This window comes from Dendrobates tinctorius, unplaced genomic scaffold, assembly GCF_039654945.1.
Source record: "Dendrobates tinctorius isolate UK_male_01 unplaced genomic scaffold, ASM3965494v1 ptg000212l, whole genome shotgun sequence".
NCBI classification, from domain to species: domain Eukaryota; kingdom Metazoa; phylum Chordata; class Amphibia; order Anura; family Dendrobatidae; genus Dendrobates; species Dendrobates tinctorius.
In genome coordinates, this window is record NW_027361879.1 from 844,111 (window position 1) to 868,391 (window position 24,281).

At 47.3% G+C, this 24,281-nt stretch overlaps 1 protein-coding gene across 3 annotated transcripts in view; it reads right to left on the bottom strand.

Moving 5' to 3' along the window:
• Positions 1-24,281, bottom strand: part of BAIAP2 (BAR/IMD domain containing adaptor protein 2) — a 189,045-nt gene that overhangs the window by 6,002 nt on the left and 158,762 nt on the right. Inside the window, exon 14 of one of the 3 annotated variants that reach the window (XM_073554715.1) lies at positions 18,125-22,775. The exons of the other annotated variants lie outside the window; for them this stretch is intronic. Coding sequence (XP_073410816.1) covers positions 22,745-22,775 — 31 coding nt within the window. The 3' untranslated portion in view covers positions 18,125-22,744. Of the gene's footprint in view, positions 1-18,124; positions 22,776-24,281 lie in introns of those variants that run through there. 3 annotated transcript variants of the gene reach the window in all.

The window sequence follows — 24,281 nt, forward strand, 5'->3', positions numbered from 1 at the left end:
GCGGGACGTCGGAAGGTAAATATACCCCGATTTTTTATTTTTTTTTTAATCATTTTTAACATTTTATCTTTTACTATTGATGCCGCATAGGCGGCCTCAATAGTAAAAAGCTGGTCACACTTGTTAAACACTATGTTTGACGAGTGTGACCAACCTGTCACTTTCCAAGCGATGCTTCAAATCGCTTGGAAAGTGCTTGAGAAAATCGCGGCAAAATCGCGAACAGAATCGCGGTGAAATCACGCGGGAAAAAAACGCGCGATTTCTGGGAAGGAGTCCGGTTTTCATTGTGCGTTTTAAAACGCTACGTGGGCACATAGCCTTAAGATTCATTTCACGTTTATACAAAATGAAGAAATAGCCAGAAGCATTGACCCAATATGACAAATTAGGTCTACCAATGAGGAAGGAAATCATATAGATGTATAACGTGTGACATGCAGATTTGGCCACTTGGTAGATGTACATTAGATATATGCAGTGCCAATGTACAGTGGAATATATGAAAAGTAAATATATATTATATTGCATATATCAATGTGAAGCTTATAGAGGGTGGCCAATTTAAAGATCAATTTCAGATCTTTATGTTATATTTACATATGTATACATCTCTATCGACACAATTTGGCAGAGCGGAATTTTGGGCTGCCATAAGATATTCCTGGACCGGACGCTAAAATTATTAAAGTTCCCTGTTATTTCTTCCAACATTAAAACTTTAATCAGAAGAATGATTTAACCTTACACATTTTTAAAGGGCCCCAATTTTGTCTCGCATACAAAATTAAATTAAAAAGATTATTCTTTAAGTACTGATCAGTCTATGCGAAGCTATGAATATGTGATATAATCTATTAACATATTTTGCTTCCTTCCCTATCAAATGCCATGCTGAAAGAGCTGTCTTAACTGCCTAGCTCATGGTCTTTGAACTACTGATTTGGAAAGGACCTAAAACAGGATTTTGGTTGCTTTCCGTAAAATTGTTTCTGAGTCTTCATCGGGGGACACAGAAACCGTAGGTGTGTGCTGCTGCCTCTAGGATGTTGACACTATGCCATGAAAAAAATGTTAACTCCGCCTCTGCAGTATACACCCCTCCGACCGGCTGTAGGACAATCAGTTAGTGAAAAAGCAGTAGGAGGAGACATCATGTAAGTCAATCATATAATCATTACAGATAATAAAATCATGGGAGGGCGCTGTGTCCCCCAATGAAGACTGAGAAACAGATTTTACGGTAAGCAACCAAAATCCTGTTTTCTCTTTCGTCTCATTGGGGCGACACAAACAGTGGGACGTCCAAAAGCAGTCCCGGGGAGGGAGAAGACAAACATCCTTCAGGTCGGAGAACTCACCACTGCCGTCTGAAAAATTCTTCTGCCTAGGCTGGCGTCCGCTGAAGTATAGGTATGGACCTTATCGAACCTTGAAAAGGTATGAACGGACGACCAGGTAGCTGCTTTGCACAACTGCATGGCTGATGCCCTATGGTGTGCCGCCCAGGAGGCACCCACAGCCCTGGTTGAATGAAGCCCCCGTCACACACCGCGATCTCGCAAGCGAGATCGCTGCTGAGTCATAAGTTTTGTAACGCATCAGCGATCTCACCAGCAAGATCACTGTGTGTGACACCTATCAGCGACCGGCTCCCCTGCTGGGTATCGCTGATCATCCTGGAATGGCCAGGACATTTTTTTTGGTCACTGGTCTCCTGCGGGTCAGCACGCATCGCTGTGTGTGGCAGGTGGGAGACCAGCGATCCGCGAGCAGGAGCTTGTAACCAAGGTAAACAGCGGGTTTCTAAGCGCCCCACGGCGCTTAGAAACCCTCTGTGTACCTTAGTTACCAGCGCGCTGATGCAGGGAGTTGGTAACCAAGGTAAACAGCGGGTTTCTAAGCGTCGGGCGGCACTTAGAAACCCGCTGTTTACCTTGGTTACCAACTCCCTGCATCAGCGCGCTGGTATCTAAGGTACAAAGCGACGCCAGTGCACCGTCGTCGCTTGTGCTGATCGCTGGTGAAGCTGCCTGTTCGGCAGCTCACCAGCGATCATGTAGCGACACACCAGCGATCCTGACAAGTTGACATCGTTGTCGGGATCGCTGGTGAGTCGCTATGTGTGACTGGGCCCTGAGTCTTGACCCCAGCAGGGGATACCCTGTTCACCCGGTAGGCTTCCAGAATAGCCATTCTGATCCAGCAGGCGACTGTCGCCTTAGAGGCCAGCAGGCCTCTTCTCACCCCATATGGAATGACAAGGAGCAAGTCTGTTTCCCTGAAAGGAGCAGTCCTAGCCAGGTAGACCCTTATTGCCCTGACCAGGTCCAGCTTATTGAAAGAACACTCCAGAGGATGAGTTGGGACGGGCCAAAATGACGGAAAGATTATATCCTCGTTCAGGTGGAAGGCAGATACCACCTTGGGAAGGATGGAAGGGGGGAGGGCCGCAAAACAACCTTGTCTTGGTGCATAAAAAATGGAAGGTGACAGGACAGGGCGGCTAACTCTGAAATCCGCCTAATAAAGGTGATGGCTACGAAAAATACCACCTTCCAGGACACAAAGGATATGGGAGCTTCCCGGAGGGGCTCCAAGGGTGAATCTGTCAAGGCTTCCAAAACCAGGTTAAGATCCCATGAATCCGCTAGGGATCTGTAAGGAGGAGCTGTATGCGCCACCCTTTGAAGAAAGGTCTTAACCTGCAGGCGAGAGGCCAAATTCCGTTGGAAAACAATAGAGAGAGCAGATACTTGGCCTTTCAGGGAACTTAGGGCAAGACCGGCATCTAATCCTGCCTGGAGGAAGGTTAGGACAGATGGTAGGGCACAGGTTATAGGTGAAATGTGAGTAGACTCACACCAGCCAAAATAAGTTTTCCAGGCTCGATAATAGACCCTGAAGAAGATGGCTTCCTAGCCTGGATCATTGTATTAATGACTCGGTCTGAAAAAAATCCGCTACTCTCAGTATTGTGGTTTCAATGGCCAAGCCATCAAATTAAGCAACCGAGAATTTGGGTGGTAAAACAGCCCCTGAGCCAGGAACGCTGGTCTGTCGGGGGGTCTCCAGGGGTGCTTGCGAGAAGATTGATAATTTCTGCGAACCAGGCCCTCCCGGGCCGTACGGGGCGATCAATATGACCGGCCTGATCCTCTTTAGCAACCTGGGTAGGAGAGGAAGGGGAGGGAACAGGTAAGGGAGTCTGAACTGTGACCAGGGAATAACACCAGCGCGTCGACCCCTATTGCCAGAGGATCGTGGCACCTGGAGAAAAACTATTGGAGTTCACCATACCTGGCAGATTTGATGGAACACGTCCTGATGTAAGGACTATTCTCCTGCTGCGAGCCCCTCCCGACTAAGGAAGTTGGCGGCCGTATTCTGTGCCTGGGATGTAAAGCGCCGATATTGCCGGAATCGCGACTTCCGCCCGGCTGAAGATTCTGGATACCTCGGCCGATGCCCGGTTCCCCCCTGGTGATTAATGTATGCCACCGCTGTGGCATTGACCGTCTGAATCCGGACTGGTTGATCCTTGAGGCATCCTTCCCAATGTAGAAGTGCTGGAAAGACCACCCTTGGTTCTAGAATGTTGATAGACAGTGAGGATTCTCGCCTCGACCAACGCCCCTGGACCACTAGGTTACGGAATACCGCCCCCCTGCCCAGGAGGCTGGCATCCGTAGTTATCAACTGCCAGTGGGCAGGGGGAAAGGACCGTTCCCAGATAAACAATGGGGGAGGTCAGTGGACCCATTTGTTTCACCTCTTGAGGTCTAGTATGGATGAACCGAGCCATCCTTTTTTGGTATTACACACGGGTTTGAGTAAAAGCTGTGATTACTCCTGCGCTGAGGAGTTGATTGCCGCACCAAAATCTGAGGCACTGGCAGAGTCTCTTGGTGGTTGGGATAGAAATAAAAAAAAAAAAAAAATCTGTGTTGCCGAAGCGCGTTGAAGTCTATCTTGTATCCTGTGGATACCACCTCCCTTACCCAGGTATCCTTTACTGAACTCCGCCAGACATCTCTGCAGAAGAGAAGGCGGCCCCCTAGTCTGGGAGAGGGACTGGGAAGGGAGCTGTAGGCGTCAGGATCAAGAGGATCTGCCTGGCCCCGAACTGGTAGCTCTGAAGTAGGAACTGCGAAGGCCCATGACGGGGAGGCCCGAAAGGACATCTTCTTCCTGTCCTTAGGCGCCTGCGACCTCTGTGGGCCCTGAGCATAAGCGACTGCTGCTGGGGCACGACGAAAGAATTGGGCCTTTCGTATGAAAACCTATCGACGCTTGAGGGAGAAGGAAGCTTATGCCCCCAGTTGCATCTTTAATGATTTGATCTAACATTGGACCAAAAAGTCGCGGATCCTGAAAAGGCAGATTGATCAGGTAACTGAGGACAAATCAGCCTGCCAGGCCGTTAGCCAGACCGTTAGCCGGACGGCTACCCTGTTGCTGGATGCTTGGGCTGCGCAGGATAAGGCGTCCAAGGCTGCTGATACCATATACTTCCCGACCAGAGAGATTTGGTCTGTGAACTCAGTTAGTTCTGCTGGTGGGGCCCTGGCCACTATGCCCTGTCTAAGCTGTTTGACCCATTCTGAAAGACTTAGCTACCCAAGCTGAGGCTGGACACAATATAGCGGCTGCTGCCTCCAAAGGTGGATCTTGCCAGGGATTCTACCCTCCTATCATTGGGATACTCCCGGGGTGCCCCACTGGCGAGTGGAAGGACTGTTTTGGTAGAGAGAGTCTTGACACTGGTGGATCCACCGAAGGGGAGGAGGTCCAGTTGGCAGTGAGATCTGGATACGAGATCCCAAAATTACTTCTGCCGTTTAAATGAGAGAGCCTGATCCTCAGGCTTTGATGTGGCGTCGTTAATGTTATGGTCTCATTGACTGCAGCAATGACTCCCTGAACCATATCCTTGACGCCCTGGGACTGTTCTGGCCTGTACTCAGAACCCTTCTCCGAGCATGTCTCTAAAAGTGCCTCCTGGTTCTGGGGAGGAGGATCGGGAGGAGGCAGACGGCCAGAGAAACTCTGGCGGTGAGATGAAGTAAGAAGGGGACCTGTGCTGGTGGTCCTGTCTCAACCTTTTACAGCCTCTAAAAGGTCCAAAAAGGGACTCCTTCGATGCACCCGTGTCCACTGGAGTCTGAAATGGCAATCTGTCGAGCACTGTTACTAGGTTCTGTGATACCTTGGTAAGGTCGGCCACGGATTTAGATGAGGACCATCTCGGACACTCTCCCGCGACAACGGCTGACCCCTAGGCGGCAGGCAGGATAGCCTCATCCAGCTCCTGGGATAATGTGGGAGCTCTGGCAGGAAAGGCAGGGGAGGGGCTGCACCCGCTCTCTAGCATAGGTAATACAGTGGCTCTGCTGCACTCTGAACAGTGTGGGGAGGACTGACCCGAAGGAAGCTTGTTATTACATGAGGTACATACAAACATTCAAAATATTTAATGATGGTAGCTGGAGAGGATGAAGAGGAGCGGGACTGCTCTCCTTTGGGCATACTGATAAGCCCTTCTAACTGGCTGACCATCGGGGGTAAAGAGCGGAGTGAGGGAGCAACAACTGTAGTGCAGTACTCACATCCCCCACAGCTGCGAGAGAGAGAGAGAGAGAGAGAGAGATGGAGAGAGGAACAGCCCTGCCGCCGCCTAGAAGCTTATGAAAACCCTGCCCGGAACTGGAGGGCGGGGCCCAGCCCTGGACTCCCTGGAGCACCAAGATGGTGCCGGGCCGGAGGGCTGGGCCTACCCCGGAAGCCGGGATCTGACGTGCGCATGCTGGACTCTGAAGTCGGCGCCGTGGGAGGAAGGATTGGAGGCTGTGCCGCAATCTGCATTCCTGCAGTGCTTGGTAGCAGGTACTGGCTCTTGAGATAAGTTAGAGCCATGGGCTTGTATGCAAGGAAAAAGCTTCTCTCTTTTTTTTTTCCAATAAAAAAAATGCTGCCTCTTACCTCCAGCTCCCCCTGTGACAGGGAGCAGTTACCTGATGAAAAGACTGCTGTCCCAAATCTTTTCTGCAGGGCGTCTCACTCGATCATCAGACTCTGGAGGGCGAGTGATGGGAGACGAAGGTCAGGACCAGGTACGATCACCTGAACACGAGTCCGTGTTAGGGGCCAAGGTCATGCCCATGGGATCTATGAGGATACGGGGTGGACGTACACACCGTACTCATAATCCCAGTGTGGGAATACAGATGTACAGTGGGGAAAAAAAGTATTTAGTCAGTCAGCAATAGTGCAAGTTCCACCACTTAAAAAGATGAGAGGCGTCTGTAATTTACGTCATAGGTAGACCTCAACTATGGGAGACAAACTGAGAAAAAAAAATCCAGAAAATCACATTGTCTGTTTTGTTTTCATTTTATTTGCATATTATGGTGGAAAATAAGTATTTGGTCAGAAACAAGCAATCAAGATTTCTGGCTCTCACAGACCTGTAACTTCTTCTTTAAGAGTCTCCTCTTTCCTCCACTCATTACCTGTAGTAATGGCACCTGTTTAAACTTGTTATCAGTATAAAAAGACACCTGTGCACACCCTCAAACAGTCTGACTCCAAACTCCACTATGGTGAAGACCAAAGAGCTGTCAGAGGACACCAGAAACAAAATTGTAGCCCTGCACCAGGCTGGGAAGACTGAATCTGCAATAGCCAACCAGCTTGGAGTGAAGAAATCGGTGACAGGACAATTGTGTACAAGATAATTGTGTACGGACTATTGTGTACAGACAATTGTGTACAGGCCAATTGTGTACAATGACAATTGTGTACAAGGCAATTGTGTACAAGGCGATTGTGTACAAGGCAATTGTGTACAAGGCGATTGTGTACAAGGCAATTGTGTACAAGGCAAATGTGTACAAGGCAATTGTGTACGGACAATTGTGTACGGGACAATTGTGTACAAGGCAATTGTGTACGGGCAATTGTGTACGGACAATTGTGTACAAGGCAATTGTGTACGGGCAATTGTGTACAAGGTCATGGAACCGTGTACAAGAGGCAATTGTGTACGGACAATTGTGTACAAGGCAATTATTTGTGTACAGGCCACTTGTACAGGCCACTTTCACACTGACGCTTACTTTCGGTTTCAGTACTCACCCCTTGCAACTTTCACCATGACTTTTACTTGTTGTGTACAGGCCACTTGTACAGGCCACTTTCACAATGACGCTTACTTTCACTTTCATTACTCACCCCTTGCAACTTTCACCATGACTTTTACTATGAGCAAGTCTGAAAAAGACAAAGATAATTGTACAGGCCACTTTCACACTGACGCTTACTTTCGGTTTCATTACTCACCCCTTGCAACTTTCACCATGACTTTTACTATGAGCAAGTCTGAAAAAGACAAAGATGTCCTTAGGCTTGGGGGACACGAGTATATCCTGCACAGGACACGTGATGACAGCATCAAAGAATGGCGGTGCAGGCAAGTCAACAAATTCAAGTGTCCCGCACGCATGCACACATCTGGAGCCGCGATTGTTAAACAGCCGACTGAGCACAGTCACTCTGCAGATCCAGTTCAAGCTGAAGCCAGAGCTACAATGGCTGCTCTGAGGCAAGAAGCAATCAGCTCTCAAGCATCTACTAGAAGCATTGTTGGACAGGTTCTTCGAGACAGGTCTGATGACGTGTTGTCTCGAATGCCCAAGCGAAGTGACGTTGAGCGAAATACACGTCGGGTCAGGCAGCGAGCAAACACCATGCTGGCTCCTCCTCAAAGCATCAATTTTGCTATCCCCCAGGAATACAGCGACATCATTTTATATGACTCTGCAAGAGATGACCCCCAAAGGATTCTTGTCATTGGTAGCAATGAACTGTTGCCTTATTTCGAAAGAGGAGACACATGGTTTGGCGATGGAACGTTCAAGGTGGTGCCAACCATGTTCTTTCAGCTGTATTCTCTCCATGCAAAAGTCGGCAACTCCTATCCTCCCCTGATCTACTGCCTGCTGCCAAACAAGACTGGTCCAACCTATCGTCGAATGATCACGGCGCTCAAAGGGTTGATGCCAGGTGCAAATCCCCAGAAAATTCTTCTTGACTTTGAGATGGCAGCAATGTCAGCTTTCCAAGATGAGTTTCCAGCTGCAGCGATTTCTGGCTGCTTCTTTCATCTGAGCCAGTCCATTATTCGAAAGGTCAATGAGCTGGGCCTAAAGGCTGAATTTGAGGCTGAGGATGGAGAGTTCAATCTCAAGGTAAAATCTTTGGCCTCCTTGGCGTTTGTCCCACCAGCCGAAGTAAGTGCAAGGTATGACGAACTAGCCCAAATCTTCCCTGATGATGATGCTACCAATCAGCTCCTCTCCTACTTTGAGCATACCTACGTTAGGGGGCCAGGAGTAGATGGACGCTTTCGAAACGCAAGGTTTACTCCAGAGGTCTGGAATCATTATACTGACGCTTTGGCCTCTGCCCCCAAGACCACGAATTGCTGCGAGGGGTTTCATAACGCCTTACAAGCACTCTTTCTTTGTGCTCATCCTACCGTTTGGAAACTGTTCAACGGACTCATTAGTGACATGGCAATTCATAGACTTACAGCCCAGAATGCTGAGGTACTGAATGTTGAGCATCCACGAAGCAAGTATGTCCAGCTAGCTGAACGACTGCGTGTGAAAGTGGCTGATTATCACAATCAAGGAGACAAGCTGCGGTATCTACGAGCGATCAGCAACATGCAGGCACGATAGACAAGACCAGCAATATTTGTAGAATAAGAATAGAAGAAGCTTTGAAACTGTTATTCAATAAGCAATCTTACGTTAAAATCAATGATGAATATAGTATTTTCTTTTTTTGGACGTTTAATTTTTTGTTTTCCCTATACTTGTCTGTAAATAATCGTCCGTACACAATTGTCCGTACACAATTGTCCTTGTACACAATTGTCCTTGTACACAATTGCCCTGTACACAATTGCCCTGTACACAATTGTCCTTGTACACAATTGCCCTGTACACAATTGTCCGTACACAATTGTCCTTGGACACAATTGCCCTGTACACAATTGTCCTTGTACACAATTGTCCTTGTACACAATTGTCCTTGTACACAATTGCCCTGTACACAATTGTCCTTGTACACAATTGTCCTTGGACACAATTGGCCTGTACACAATTTTCTGTACACAATTGTCCGTACACAATTATCTTGTACACAATTGTCATGGAACCAAGAAATCAACTGTGGGAGCAATAATTAGAAAATGGAAGACATACAAGACCACTGATAATCTCCCTCGATCTGGTGCTCCACGCAAAATCCCACCCCGTGGGGTCAGAATGATCACAAGAACGGTGAGCAAAAATCCCAGAACCACGCGGGGGGACCTAGTGAATGAACTGCAGAGAGCTGGGACCAATGTAACAAGGCCTTCCATAAGTAACACATTACGCCACCATGGACTCAGATCCTGCAGTGCCAGACGTGTCCCACTGCTTAAGCCTGTACATGTCCGGGCCCGTCTGAAGTTTGCTAGAGAGCATTTGGATGATCCAGAGGAGTTTTGGGAGAATGTCCTATGGTCTGATGAAACCAAACTGGAACTGTTTGGTAGAAACACAACTTGTCGTGTTTGGAGGAAAAAGAATACTGAGTTGCATCCATCAAACACCATACCTACTGTAAAGCATGGTGGTGGAAACATCATGCTTTGGGGCTGTTTCTCTGCAAAGGGGCCAGGACGACTGATCCGGGTACATGAAAGAATGAATGGGGCCATGTATCGTGAGATTTTGAGTGCAAACCTCCTTCCATCAGCAAGGGCATTGAAGATGAAACGTGGCTGGGTCTTTCAACATGACAATGATCCAAAGCACACCGCCAGGGCAACGAAGGAGTGGCTTCGTAAGAAGCATTTCAAGGTCCTGGAGTGGCCTAGCCAGTCTCCAGATCTCAACCCTATAGAAAACCTTTGGAGGGAGTTGAAAGTCCGTGTTGCCAAGCGAAAAGCCAAAAACATCACTGCTCTAGAGGAGATCTGCATGGAGGAATGGGCCAACATACCAACAACAGTGTGTGGCAACCTTGTGAAGACTTACAGAAAACGTTTGACCTCTGTCATTGCCAACAAAGGATATATCACAAAGTATTGAGATGAAATTTTGTTTCTGACCAAATACTTATTTTCCACCATAATATGCAAATAAAATGAAAACAAAACAGACTGATTTTCTGGATTTTTTTTTCTCAGTTTGTCTCCCATAGTTGAGGTTTACCTATGATGTAAATTACAGACGCCTCTCATCTTTTTAAGTGGTGGAACTTGCACTATTGCTGACTGACTAAATACTTTTTTTCCCCACTGTAGCTGATCTACTCTGTATCCCTCCATGGTTACGTGAAAAGGAACGACGCACATTCAGGTAGGCATGGGTCTGCGTGAGACACCTGTCCACCTCCTATCTGACACTAAGCAAAACTGATTGTCCTACAGCCTGTCGGAGGGGTGTATACTGCGGAGGCGTAGTTAACGTTTTTTTCATGGCATAGTGTCAACCTCCTAGAGCAGGGGTCCCCAACCGCCGGTCCGCGGCCCAGCACCGGGCCGCTGCAGTGCCCTTGCCGGTCCGCGGACACAAGGGGAGCCAGGGGCGGTCAGTGGCGTAGCGGGGGCTGGGGCGGCGCGCAGCAGTTCTTAGCGGCGGCCAGGGAGCGATCCAAGCAGCTCCGCTGCCTGCAAGAGGGAATAGCAGGAGCGGAGCTGCAAGGACCCGTCCACTGCGTCCAGCTTCCTGCCCGCCGCCCACGCTTCCTGTCTGACTGACACAGAGAGGAGAGCGCGGCTGCTGTGTCAGAGCGAGGAAGCGCGGGCGGCGGGCAGGTGAGAGGAGAGAGGTGGTGTGTGTGTATGTATAATGTGTGTGTGTGTATGTATGTATGTATGTGTGTGTGTGTGTGTGTGTGTGTGTGTGTGTTGGTCTGTGTTTGTGTAGCCTGGCCCTGGAGGAGATGGGGACATGAGAAGGCCATGAGGGGAGTGATGGAGAGACGGCAGTGATGGGGAGAGGGGAGTGATGGGGTGAAGGCAGTGATGGAGAGAAGGGAGTGATGGGGTGAAGGCAATGAAGGGGAGAGGGGAGTGATGGGGTGAAGGCAATGATGGAGAGAAGGGAGTGATGGGGTGAAGGCAATGATGGGGAGAGGGGAGCGATGGGGTGAAGGCAATGATGGGGAGAGGGGAGCGATGGGGTGAAGGCAATGATGGGGAGAGGGGAGTGATGGGGTGAAGGCAGTGATGGAGAGAAGGGAGTGATGGGGTTAAGGCAATGATGGGGAGAGGGGAGTGATGGGGTGAAGGCAATGATGGGGTGAAGGCAGTGATGGAGAGAAGGCAGTGATGGAGAGAAGGCAGTGATGGGGTGAAGGCAATGATGGGGAGACAGCAGTGATGGGGTGAAGGCAATGATGGGGAGAAGGGAGTGATGGGGAGAAGGCAGTGATGGAGAGAAGGCAGTGATGGGGTGAAGGCAATGATGGGGAGAAGGGAGTAATGGGGTGAAGGCAATGATGGAGAGATGGCAGTGATGGGGTGAAGGCAATGATGGGGAGAAGGGAGTGATGGGGTGAAGGCAATGATGGGGAGAAGGGAGTGATGGGGTGAAGGCAATGATGGGGAGAAGGGAGTGATGGGGTGAAGGCAGTGATGGGGAGAAGGGGGTGATGGAGCACTTATTCAAAACCTATGGTGAGTTGAGTCACATTATAAATGTTATTTAATTATAAGTATGCACTGCTACACTACAACCGTGTCTATAGCCCCGCCCCCTTATGACCAAAGCCCCGCCCCTGCCACACCTCCATCCCCGCCCTGCCGGGCCATGGAAGAATGGTCTTGCTTGAAACCGGTCCCTGGTGCAAAAAAGGTTGGGGACCACTGTCCTAGAGGCAGCAGCACACACCCACGGTTTCTGTGTTTTCCAATGAGACGAAAGAGAAAGTCTTAGTTACTCACCGGTTAACGGTATTTTTCGGAGTCCATGACAGCACCACCTGAGAGAGGGGATCCGCCCTTCAGGAACAGGAAACCTACAGATACAAAAGGGCGGCACCTCTCCCACGCATCAGTTGGATTACAGAGCACAAGAGGACCACAATGGTTAATAGCAAAAATTATACACAGTGTTTTTTATACAACTATTCCTTACTAGTGTACATATAAGAGAAAGAAGTGCATATCCAAATTTAAACTACAAAAAAGGGGGGGAATATACGGGTGCTGTCATGGACTCCGAAAAATACCGTTAACCGGTGAGTAACTAAGACTTTATTCGGTCGTCCATGACAGCACCACCTGAGAGATTTACAGAGAGTAATAACTATTTTAGGGAGGGACTACAGCCTGCAGTACCCTTATACCAAAAGAGAGGTCTGTGGAAGCACCCAAGTCTAGCCTATAATGATTATAAAAGGTGCTCGGAGAGGACCAAGTAGCCGCCTTACATATCTGGTCAATGGAGACTTCTGATCTCTCGGCCCACGAGGACGCCATGGCTCTGGTGGAATGCGCCCTCAGTTTTGCAGGTGCCGGTCTGCCCTTTGAGGTGTATGCAATTGAAATAGCCTCTCTAATCCACCTAGCTAGTGTATTTTTTGACACTCTACAGCCTTTCCTGGGACCTTGATGGGAGATAAATAGGGCATTCTCCTTTTTCCAGGGGTCAGTAACCGCCAGATATTCTTTAAGGCATTCTCTAACATCTAAGGTGTGTAATTTCTCTTCCTTCTCATTAGCTGGATTAGGGAGGAAGGATGGAAGGACTATTTCCTGTGTTCTATGAAAGCTAGAAACTACCTTCGGTAAGTACGCCGGGTCAGGTTTGAGTATTACCCTATCGTCCTTAAACTGTAAATAAGGAGGACGCCTAGATAATGCCTGGATGTCGCTTACTCTACGAGCTGAGGTTAGAGCTACCAGGAAGGCTACCTTGAGGGACAGGTTTTTTATAGAGGCTGATGAGATGGGTTCGAATGGAGCTTCTGTCATGGCTGTGAGGACTAGGTTCAAGTCCCATGGCATGAATCTATCCTTCACCACTGGCCTGGATCTACCTGCTGCCTTGATGAATCTACTGACCCAGTAATTACCCGCGATGTTGCAGCTAAAGAGGGCCCCCAAGGCTGAAACTTGTACTTTGAGGGTACTAGTGGAGAGCCCCATTTCTAGACCTTTCTGAAGAAATTCTAAGATTTGATTTATAGGAGCCGAACCCCCAGAGACTACTCTAGAGTTCTTTAGGAATCTCTTCCAAATTCTGACATAGATCTTGGTAGTAGTGATCTTTCTACTTTTAAGTAGAGTGTCAACCAGGTCTGGGGAGAAGCCTTTATCTTTCAGCAGTGTCCGTTCAAACTCCACGCCGTCAGATGTAGGCCAGCCACCTGAGGATGAAAGACTGGGCCCTGGGATAGGAGATCCGGGATCTCCGGCAGGACCCAAGGATCGGACACTGACATGGTCCTGAGGCATGAGAACCAAGCCCTCCTGGGCCAAAACGGAGCGATCACTATAACTTTCGCTCTGTCTCTCCTGATTTTCCTCACCACTAGAGGTAATAGCGATAGGGGAGGGAAGGCATAGGATAGCCCGAAATCCCACTTTATCAGCAAGGAGTCTACCGCCAGGGGGTCTTCTCTGGGATTTAGTGAGCAAAACTGCCTTACTTTCCTGTTTTCTTTGGTGGCGAAGAGATCTATCTCTGGCAGTCCCCACTTCTGTACAATCAGGTCGAAGATAGAGTTTTTTAGGGACCATTCTCCTTGCCTTAAGAGATTGCGGCTCAGGAAATCTGCCGTGGTGTTTTCTTTCCCCTTTATATGTAGAGCTGTTAATGATAGGAAATGCTGCTCTGCTAGCTGGAACAGCCGTTCTGCTACATTCATCAGGGATTTGGAACGGGTCCCGCCTTGGTGGTTGATATACGCTACGGTGACCAGATTGTCGGAGAACACTCGCACATGATGGCCCTGTAGATACACAAGCAGTTCTTTAGCCGCCAGCTCTACTGCTGTTAATTCTTTCAAGTTGGATGACATCTCTATCTGATGATGCTCCCATAGGCCCTGGACCAGAATTTCCCCCATATGAGCCCCCCAACCGGAAGGGCTAGCATCCGTGGTGATTATGCGGGATATGTCATATTCCCAGGGAACCCCTCTGGATAAATTATTCTCATCTAGCCACCATTCTAGGGACTCCCTTGTGTTTCGGGACAAGGTTAGCTGGCCCTCTAAGTAACCCCCAAGCATTTTTTGATGCCTTAAGACCTCGCCCTGTAGAGTTCTTGAATGAAACTGGGCCCACTGGACCGCCGGGATACAGGAGGAAAGTGAACCTAGAAGGGACATGGCTTTCCTGAGGGACATGGTCGGGTTATTGGAAGCGTTCAGGACCTGATAGTGTAGGCGAACCAGCTTCTCCGGGGGCAGACGGCATTCCTGTTTTACGGAATCTAGGATGAGGCCCAAGAATTGTTGGATTCTCATCGGCTGTAACCGAGATTTTTTAATGTTAAGCAGCCATCCTAACCGTTCTAGGGCAGACCTTGCCCTTTGTAGCTGTTGCAAACAATGGTTAGCCGTTTTCCCTACAATCAAGAAGTCATCTAAGTAGGGAACTACTAAAATGTCTGATTCACGTAGATGGGCCATAACTTCCGCTACTACTTTAGTAAACACACGGGGAGCGACTGCTACCCCAAAGGGGAGGGCCGCATACTGGAAATGTTGAACTGACCCATCTAACTGCACTGCCACTCTGAGAAAACTCTGATGATCTGCATGAATGGGTATATGGTAGTAGGCATCTTTCAAATCTAACACCACCATGAAGCAGTTTTGAAACAGTAATTTTATTGTTGAATTAATTGTTTCCATCTTAAATGGACGTGTGACCAGGAATTCATTGAGGGATTTAAGATTTATTATGGTCCTAAAGGAACTGTCTGGCTTGCGGACCAGGAACAAAGGGGAGTAGAAACCTTTCCCCCTTTCTTCCTCTGGAACTTTAGTTAGGACCTTTTTATGGCAAAGATCCCGAACTTCAGCTTCCAGGGCAGACTGTTCTGATGAGGATGACCTAAGAGGAGTGACCTTAAAACGATCTTGGGGAACCCGGGAGAATTCTAGTCGTAGGCCCGCAGTTACCACCCCCAGTATCCAGTTGCTATTAGAGATTAATGCCCAGGCCGGGTAGAAGGCAGCTAGTCTCCCCCCTACCGGAGCAACTAGTCATTGGGGCGGCTTTTTAGTGTCCCGTGCTGGACCTTCCTGGCGCCCCCCTCCTCCGAACATGAATCCAGTACCTCTCCTTCTTTTGTCGTCCCATCTGCCCTGATCCCTGGACGGCCTCCTACGGAAATATCCTTTCCTGGTAAAGGGGCGTCTAAAAGAGGGGTTCGGCAGACTGGGGAACTTCTTTTTATCGTCCCCGGCCTTCTCTAAAAGTTCATCCAGGACGGGCCCAAACAGGTATTCGCCCTCACAAGGAATGGAACAGAGTCGAGATCTGGCCTGGATGTCTCCTGGCCAGCATTTTAACCAGAGAGCCCTTCGAGCTGCGTTGGATAAACCTGCGGTCCTAGCCGCCATCCTCGCAGAATCTGCTGACGCATCAGCCAGAAAATCAGCAGCACTTTGGATAACTGGTAAGGCTTTTCGAATGTATGCTCTTGAGGTTCCATCCTTCAATTGGGAATCCAGCTGATCCAGCCAGACCATCAAGGATCTGGCCGTACATGTGGCCGCTACCGCTGGTCTCAATGCACCCGCTGACATCTCCCATGTTCCTTTCAGAAAAGAATCCGCTTTTTTATCTAGCGGGTCTTTTAAGGAGGCCATGTCATCGAAAGGTATGGAGGACTTTTTGGAGGCTTTGGCCACTGCCACGTCCAGCTTAGGGGCCTTGTCCCATTTGGTTACCACTGGGTCATCAAACGGGTACCTTCGTTTGAAGGCAGGTGGCAAAGAACCTCTTTTTTCAGGCTTTTTCCATTCTCTATTTATTAGGTTCTGGACTTTATCATTCAACGGGAAGGATCTGCGCTTTCTGGGATCTAGGCCTCCGAACATCACTTCCTGTGCCGAAAGTTCCGGTTTTGTGTCTGCTACCCCCATAGTGGACCTTACTGCTTTAACTAACTTATCCATCTGGTCTAAGGGAAAGCAGAAACGGCTCGAGTCTTCCTCTGAAGATGATGAAGTGGAGGCCGGGGAATCTGAGGAGATATCGATTCCAGGTGCGGCCGAGGACTCTGAACCAGAGAGGTTAACATCTCTTCCCTTAGAGGAGTCTTTTTTAGATAGGGCCTTCATTTCTGTCCTGATTATCTCCCTCAGGCTTGTGGTGAAGTCCGGTGTTTCTTCCGCCACCTGTATGGACGGGGAAGAGTGTAAGGGCCTGTCAATCTACCCCTAGGGTACCCCTATCCAACCCCTACCGTTTGTCGCACGCATGGCTGACACAACTTTTTAGGGTGGCCGTCTGGCAAAGGGCAATTACAGAGGGCACATTCCCTGTGCTTCCGCTTCCCCGTAGCTTTCCTTGCCTGCGAAAGAACAAAAATAAAACACTGCATCAGGGTACATTCACGGAGATCTCTTATCCATGCAGATGAGGCAGGTACCGGGTCACGGAGGGAGGCAGGAGGGTCCTTTAGCCTGGAGGAACTTCTGTGGCTTTGTTCGCCCGTCCGTTTCTTCTTCTGCTGGCCACTCGCCTGTGAATTCACTGTGGCCTGTTTCTCTGGGCGCTCCTGCGCCTCGTCCTGCTGCTCTGTGGGGGCTTCTGTCGAATCCATTGCTGGGCCTTCAGAAGCACCCCAGCAGCGTCACCTCCTGTCTTTTAATGCCTCCCACAGTGTCCGGGTCAGCAGGGCTCTGGCGCGGCACCTCCCCCCGGGTCCTCCCCCCCCGCGACTCCCCCCCCACATGCTCCGTCCCCCCCCCCCTCCCTCCCCGGGTACCGCGCGCCGCCCCAGACCGCCGAGCACCGGCGGCGCATCCCGGAAAGCCGGCCAGCACCCGACTTCCGGTTTCGGCGTTCCCGGCCCCGCCTCTTCCGCTGCGTCACTTCCGCCGCGCGATCAAGACCGCGGGAGCGTGCGGAAAGGAGCCGGCACGGCGCCCCCGGCTCCGGAATGCCTGCCGCCCCCACATGCGCCGACCTGCGCCCGCCGCACAGGCGCGACCGCCAGCCCCCGGAGAGAGAGAGAGAGGAGCAAGCGGAGACCGGGTGGATGCAACAGGAGGGGTTCCAGGGGTCATACATACCTTGTGCCGGCCCTATGGAGACGGCTGTCCACCGGACCCTCTGCTCCGCCTGCTCCAACCACTGTCGTGGTGACCTACCCGGCCACACCGTGGTGCATCCGGGGACCCGAGCTTGACCGAGGTAGGAGACCCCCCCGCTACCTGGGTCGGTCAGCCGGCCTGGGAATCCCTCGACGACTCCATGATGGACATCTGTAGGAAGTCCTGTCCTATAGGAACAGGAAACCAACTGATGCGTGGGAGAGGTGCCGCCCTTTTGTATCTGTAGGTTTCCTGTTCCTGAAGGGCGGATCCCCTCTCTCAGGTGGTGCGGTCATGGACGACCGAATAAATAGTGTTTTATATCCTGCTTTGTACTGAAACACTCACTTTCTGAGCTTGCGGGAGGGGAACATTTATAAATAATGTTTTAGTATAGATTCTTGCCAGAGCAGCAGATCAAAGCAGCTTGTAAAAGAGCATGAACTTGGCAGATTAAACAGCACTTTAAACACGTACTAGGGGGGAGCTCACACACAAAAAAAAAAAAATGACCCCAATTAATTGAACCATAAATTAATGTTCGGTAGTCTCCCTCTAGGGGTCACGGGTGGCTCAGCAGACTTCTCATTTCGCCAGGTAATGTTCTTACTAATGGCAGAACTGACATTATGCCTGTAGCTGTGTGTATAGATAGATATACATATGCCAACTACGCCCCAATACCATAATAAAGCACGAGTATATGAATAGTATCATAGATGAAGCATGATTAATTGTTTATTTATATGCAAATGGAAAAAAAAGTTAAAAAGGCAATGGCTGATTGTAGAAAATGTTTATTTTAGCCTGAAGTTATAATACAGCTGCTCAATGGTCAAAATCACAGTTAGCGTCTGTCAGCAAGACACCCGCCCACCCCCATAACAAAAAAAATATAGAAATCTATACAGAGAAAGACAGCAAGCAAGCCTCAGAGTGAGAAAATAAAATGGATTTCCGAAATGCAATAAATAAAACTTTATTCGTACACTTACATGATTACAGGGCACAATGTTCTGTGGGCAGCTCATTGTACAATCTTTATACATTCTGTTCATTGCTGAACCGATGGCTCACAAAAGATGGCGAGAGCAGAGACGGCCAGAGAGAGAGCGAGAGAGGCCCTTTATTTAGAATAACTGACCTCAAAGTTGGATGCTTTTTGGCACTGGCGAAAAGTTGACAGAAGCCAAGTAGGAAGGTGAAGACTCCTTTAACTCCCAAAAGCACATGATGCATTAGTGCGTTAGGAAGCACTACTGGTAGCCATTATTGACAATCTTATTTTAATTTGTTTAGGAAGTTTGTCAGACACAGAAAAGAGGGAAAGAAGTTTCGGAAAAGAAAAGATGCAAATGGGAAGCAAGGGAAGGGAAAAAAATGGCGGTGAGAAAAAGAAAATTAAAAAATGAAATCAAACAAACAAGAGACAAGTATACTTATATATTAAAAAAAATCATATAATATATTATATGTATCTGTAAAGCGCTGTGGAATTGATGGCGCCATATAAGTGAGTAAACAAAAAATTATATATATATACACACACACACATATATATATATATATATATATATATATATATATATATATATATATATATATCTCCCCATCTCATGACATCACTGCCACATAGTGGTACGGCATGTTGGGAGCTAAAATTTTGCATGAGGCCATCATGGCATGATATGTGTCAGTTATAGGGTCGCTTCCTCCAATAGGTGGTACTACCAGGCCAGATTTGCTTTCTAATTTGCATCTTTCTCATTTAGGCAATGCAGATCAGGGAGGCCCCAAAATACGGGGAGATAAAATTAAAGAGGACCTCTAATGACTGGATTTATAGACAAATTGGTCAGATCAAAAAAAAAAAAAAAGTGAGGAAGTAAAAATTTTTAATCTTTTGGCGCCATTACAATGGCAGATATTTTATGGGATATTTAAACATTGTGGCTTTGAACATTAAAGTTGAAAGGGTTGTCCAAGTGAAGAAACACATGGATGCTACCTTCCAATAACACCACCACACTTGTACTTTCTTTAGGGTTGTGTTTAGATTTTTCAGCTCAGCAGTACCACACAATCTGTGGACAGCTGTGGCACAGTTACCAAAAGAAGCCTTCCCTGTCGGGAATATAAAAGGGAAACAATCAGGTTGGGCTTTCCTCAATAACATGTTTACTGGAGGGATCAATTTTACCTGCTTAAGAACCAATGGGAAGTCAGATAGAATAGAGCCCCTTCGCTCCGAGTCCTTATAGCCAATCAGCAATGCCAAGATGTGTCACATGACACCTCCTCGTTGGGCACATGCCTGGTAGATTTGGGTATAGATCAGTATGGCCATTTCTCACGGCTTTAATTTGTAACAAGACGCAATTTGGAGCCAATTTTGGCAGCTATGCAGGGACAAAGTTTCACATCTGGGCAAAAATGTCACAGGGAAAACATTCCATACATATCAGCTTCATTTTTGAAGTTGAAATGTACGGGTTAGATAAAGGTCTCCAGACCGGGAGAGCAAGTTGCTATTAGAGGGAAACCATAGAGTGACAAAGATCCAAGGATGCTCGTACATACACTGTTAGATAATTTTTTATGCAGGGGTATCCCTTTAATGTCTGCCAGATCTAACATTTCTTGTTCTCTTTAATTCTCTACGTATGCTCCAGGACGATCCCCCATCATCAAAACATGGTAACACCCAGTTTTCAACATTCAAAAGTTCCAGAAGTAACAGAGGAACAGCTCAACAATGTCAAAGTGACATCAATGGGTTTGGACTGGAAGCACCATAGAGGTCCTAAGCTTGTGGCCTTTTCACCTTTTAAGAATCAACAGAGGCTCAATATTGGTTATCGACATGTTACCACACATGCATAACAGATATGACAAACAAGATTTAGAAAAAAGGAAACAGGAGGCCATAGTCCACCATTTCTTGATCTTTGTTGCCTCCATGGACTCATGAGGGAAAAAAAGAAAAAAAATAAAGAAAAAGGTGTTTCCAATAGTGCCAACTTCAATGACCTCAAGGATTGACCTTACTCATATTCCCAGTGAACAGGGGAGACTAAATTGTGAAGTGTTGGTTGCACTCTTCCCTGTTGACCATTTTCAAGGTGTTCAATAATGAATTTACCAAAAATAGTCAATTTCATCGAATTTTCCACTTTTGTAGAATATGGCTTTGAAGTTCCAATTCCTTGGACATTTAAATTTAATGTACAAAATTAATTTTTGAGACATTTTCCATCACTTCAGTTATGGAGTGAAGGCATGGAGAGATCTCCAACAGCTCAGAGCCAAGAATATAAAATCCCTTCATCAAAATCCATGACCCACCCCAGCTCTGTTATCACACTCAAAAATGCCAGGCACAAAGTTTAGAGTTTAGGAAAATACTTGGACAATACTATCACCCAATATTATAAGGGGTTGCCAACTATTAAAAAAACATGCCTGCTTTCTGGCCCAAACAGCACCATCCTTGACTACAGGTTGTAAGCTTTACTGTAACAAATTCCTATGCATGTGCAAAATCAGAGCAAACTCACGGACAAGTGTGGTGCTGTATTTTGTGAGAAAGCAGCCATGTTTTTTTATCCTCTTTAAACAGGTTGTCCGGGCAGAAAAGTGTTCCCCATTTGGCTAGATCAGTAAAAATAAATAAAATGCATTTAATGCTCACCAAGTGCCAACCACCTGGATCCTACTAAAGGAAATATTGAAACTCACTGTGAATAAGGGGAGGCTTAGGGCAATTTTCTATTAGCACTAGTCAGTAAATCTCTGTTGTGGCAATAGATATGGTATATAGGTAGTGGCCACACCTTGATCCATACGCCTGAATGAAATGGAATACAGAATTAAGACGATGAGCACTTTATAGAACGCGAGTCTAATTATTATGCTAGTGTCCATTATGATAAACTGACCAGTGCGAGTTTTAATATTTTTTTTAGTGGTATTATTAAAAGCTAAGTTGTATGGTCTTGAGTTAGGGATTATTTTCCTTTTGGCAATTTAGGATTCATACTTGTTACCCTATGCTGAATATGGATAGCAATTTGGGTGTTAATGGACCACCTGGATCCAGCGCAGGCTGCTATGTTGTCTGTACTGGTGACCTTCCACCAGAACTGTGATTGGCTGCAGTGGTAAGTGACTCTGAATCATAAAGACAAACACCCAGTAATGTTCTGCTGAAGTCACCAGACTGTGGCAGCAGTCCTGCGGCTGGTGGCACAGACCACAGAGCAGCCGGCCTGTGCCAGATCCAGTTGGGTACCATAAATGAACATCAATTTTATTTACTGTATTTTTTAATTATTTTTTTTTTTACAGATACAGCCCCTGAGGAAGCTTCTTTTGGCCCAGACAACTCCTTTAATGCTGACAAATGGTAGAAGGGTGAGGACTGTAAATAATCATGACCAGGATAATCTCCACTTGGGGTTACCATTTTTGCAGTTTAAATCAACATACATTACTTATTCTGAAGTCTTGTGTCCTCTTCTCCACACACATCCAGAGTTACATTCAAGATCCTGCTGCTTTTCTGTTAGCTCTCAGGCTGTGCACCATCAGATCACTGCAACCCCCTAATGTAAAGCACATGCTCTGCTTCGATGCATTGTGGAAAAAGAAATTGAAACGCATCTTTTAAATCTGGACTAGCCGATTCTCAGCTGCCTCCTGAGGAATTCTGAATGCAGCTTTGGAAGCAACTGGAGTAGAAGACCCACAAGTTCAACTGCAGATTACGGTGAGTATATGGGTCAAAATGTAACCAGAAATATAAAGTGATAGATCTACTAACAGTCCCTTTACAGCTCCATGCATACAAGTCAATCTTTAGGAAAAGGGCAGAGAAAGAGGAAAACACCCCACCCCCAACCCTTCCATGCAGATAAAACCTTGTGGCAAGGTTAGGAAAAAAAAAAAATATCCATACACCCAATAAAAACTGGTATAAAACACTCTACACTGGTATAGAACTTCTCTGTATGTTCAGTAATTACAGGTACACTTTGGCAAATTTCTGCTCTGAAAAACCCTCCATAAAAAAAGGTGACAAAATTGAGCAAAGAAAAAAAGCAAAAAAAAAAAATCATTTTCAATGAGTCACACCAGGTTAGCCCACTGCTGGCATGACCTAGAGTCCCTTGCTTTACATTACAGCATAGATCCCTCCAGCAACTCACTGGACTGACAAAAATTCAAAACCTTAAAAAAAAAAAAAAAAAAAAAAAAGAAACAGTTCCAGAAAGTACAAAAGTAATCAAAGAAAATATCCAGGAAAAATCAGCGAAGGTGGAAAGAATAAATTCTAAAAAGGCGGAAAGAGAGGATGAAAGTTCTTCAAAGCAGCGGATGCCATGTCTGTGTAAGCCTCACTTCACACAGTAGATATCATAGTCCCATTGCCGCTGTGAAACAAAAGAGCAGAAAGGATACTGCCGAGATGTACATTATATATAGAGCGACTGCACAACATCACGACACGGATGGACCACGACTAGCTGCAGTATCTCTTATTCATGCATACAGGCACCTGGACAGGTCAAGGCCTCCACCCAGAATGGACAAAAGGAAAAAAAAAAAGGTTCCCTCCATGTCATGGACAGCACAGAAACATCGGAAGCAGCTCTTCAACCTACAGAGCGCATCAAACAGCTCCCCATATCCTAGCTTCCTTGGCCAATGTAACAGAGACATAGGGTTAAGTCATCATTAGGGGGGTTAAAAAGTGACTGGCATCTTTGTGGGCGTTTTTTTTTTTTATTATTATTTTGAAGGGAATCTGTCAGTAGGGTCAACCCCTCCTAAGCAGTCTATATGGGCACGTAGGGCAAAGACGGTTGAATGAAATGATTGAGATCTGCGATCCAATGTTTTATTCCAGAGAAATGTATGTTTTTCTTAATATGTAAATGAAGGGGGCATTACCAATGTGAGACATGTAGATCCGAAGAGCAGATAGTCAATACATGTCTCACACTGGTAATGCCCCCTTCATTTACATATTAAGAAAAACATACATTTCTCTGGAATAAAACATTGGATCACAGATACCAAGGTATCATTTAACCTCTTAATGACCGTCAATACGTCTTTTAACTGACCTGAGATATAAGAGAATAACATCCCCATACAGATGACAATCCAGCAGCTGTCGGCTGTACATGATAGCTGACAACTTGCTGCATCAGCCATGATAAGTGTTGTCACTGTCCTTATCTATTTAACCCCTTAGATGCTGTTGTCAATAGTGACTATATCATATAAATAGTTAAAAGAGTGTGGCTTCTCCCTCTTTATCCCCATTGACATCCTGAGGTCATGATTGTGTGGTCCTGATGTTTGCCATGGCAATTCATGAGCAAATATCAGCCTTAAGGTACTGTCACACTTAGCGATGCACCAGCGATCCCGACCAGCGATATGACGCGGTCAGGATCGCTGGTGCATCGCTAAGTGGTCGCTAGTGAGCTGCCACACAGGCAGATCTCACCAGAGACATCGCTGGGGACGGGGGTCGCTACTTACCTGTCACACCAGGCGATCCTGCGTCCTCCCGCCCGGCTCCACGCTCGTCGCTCCACAGGAAGCGCCGCAGGAAGCTGACGACGAGAAACAGTCCAGCCTGTTCTCGTGCGATCAGCGATAAGCAGCGGGGGAGCGGGTTGTAGGTAAGCATCACACACAGCGATATCGCTAGCAATATCGCTATAACGTCACAAGTTATAGCGATATTGCTAGAGATATCGCTTAGTGTGACAGGCCCTTTAGAGTCTGTCGGCTATAGCGACCTCTTCAGAAGTTGGTAAAAATACACTTTTTCATTCCTATCGTGCCACTTTTTATTAATTTATGAAAATCACCTGAAGGGTTAATAAACTACCTGACAGCAGTTTTGAATATGTCAGGGGGCA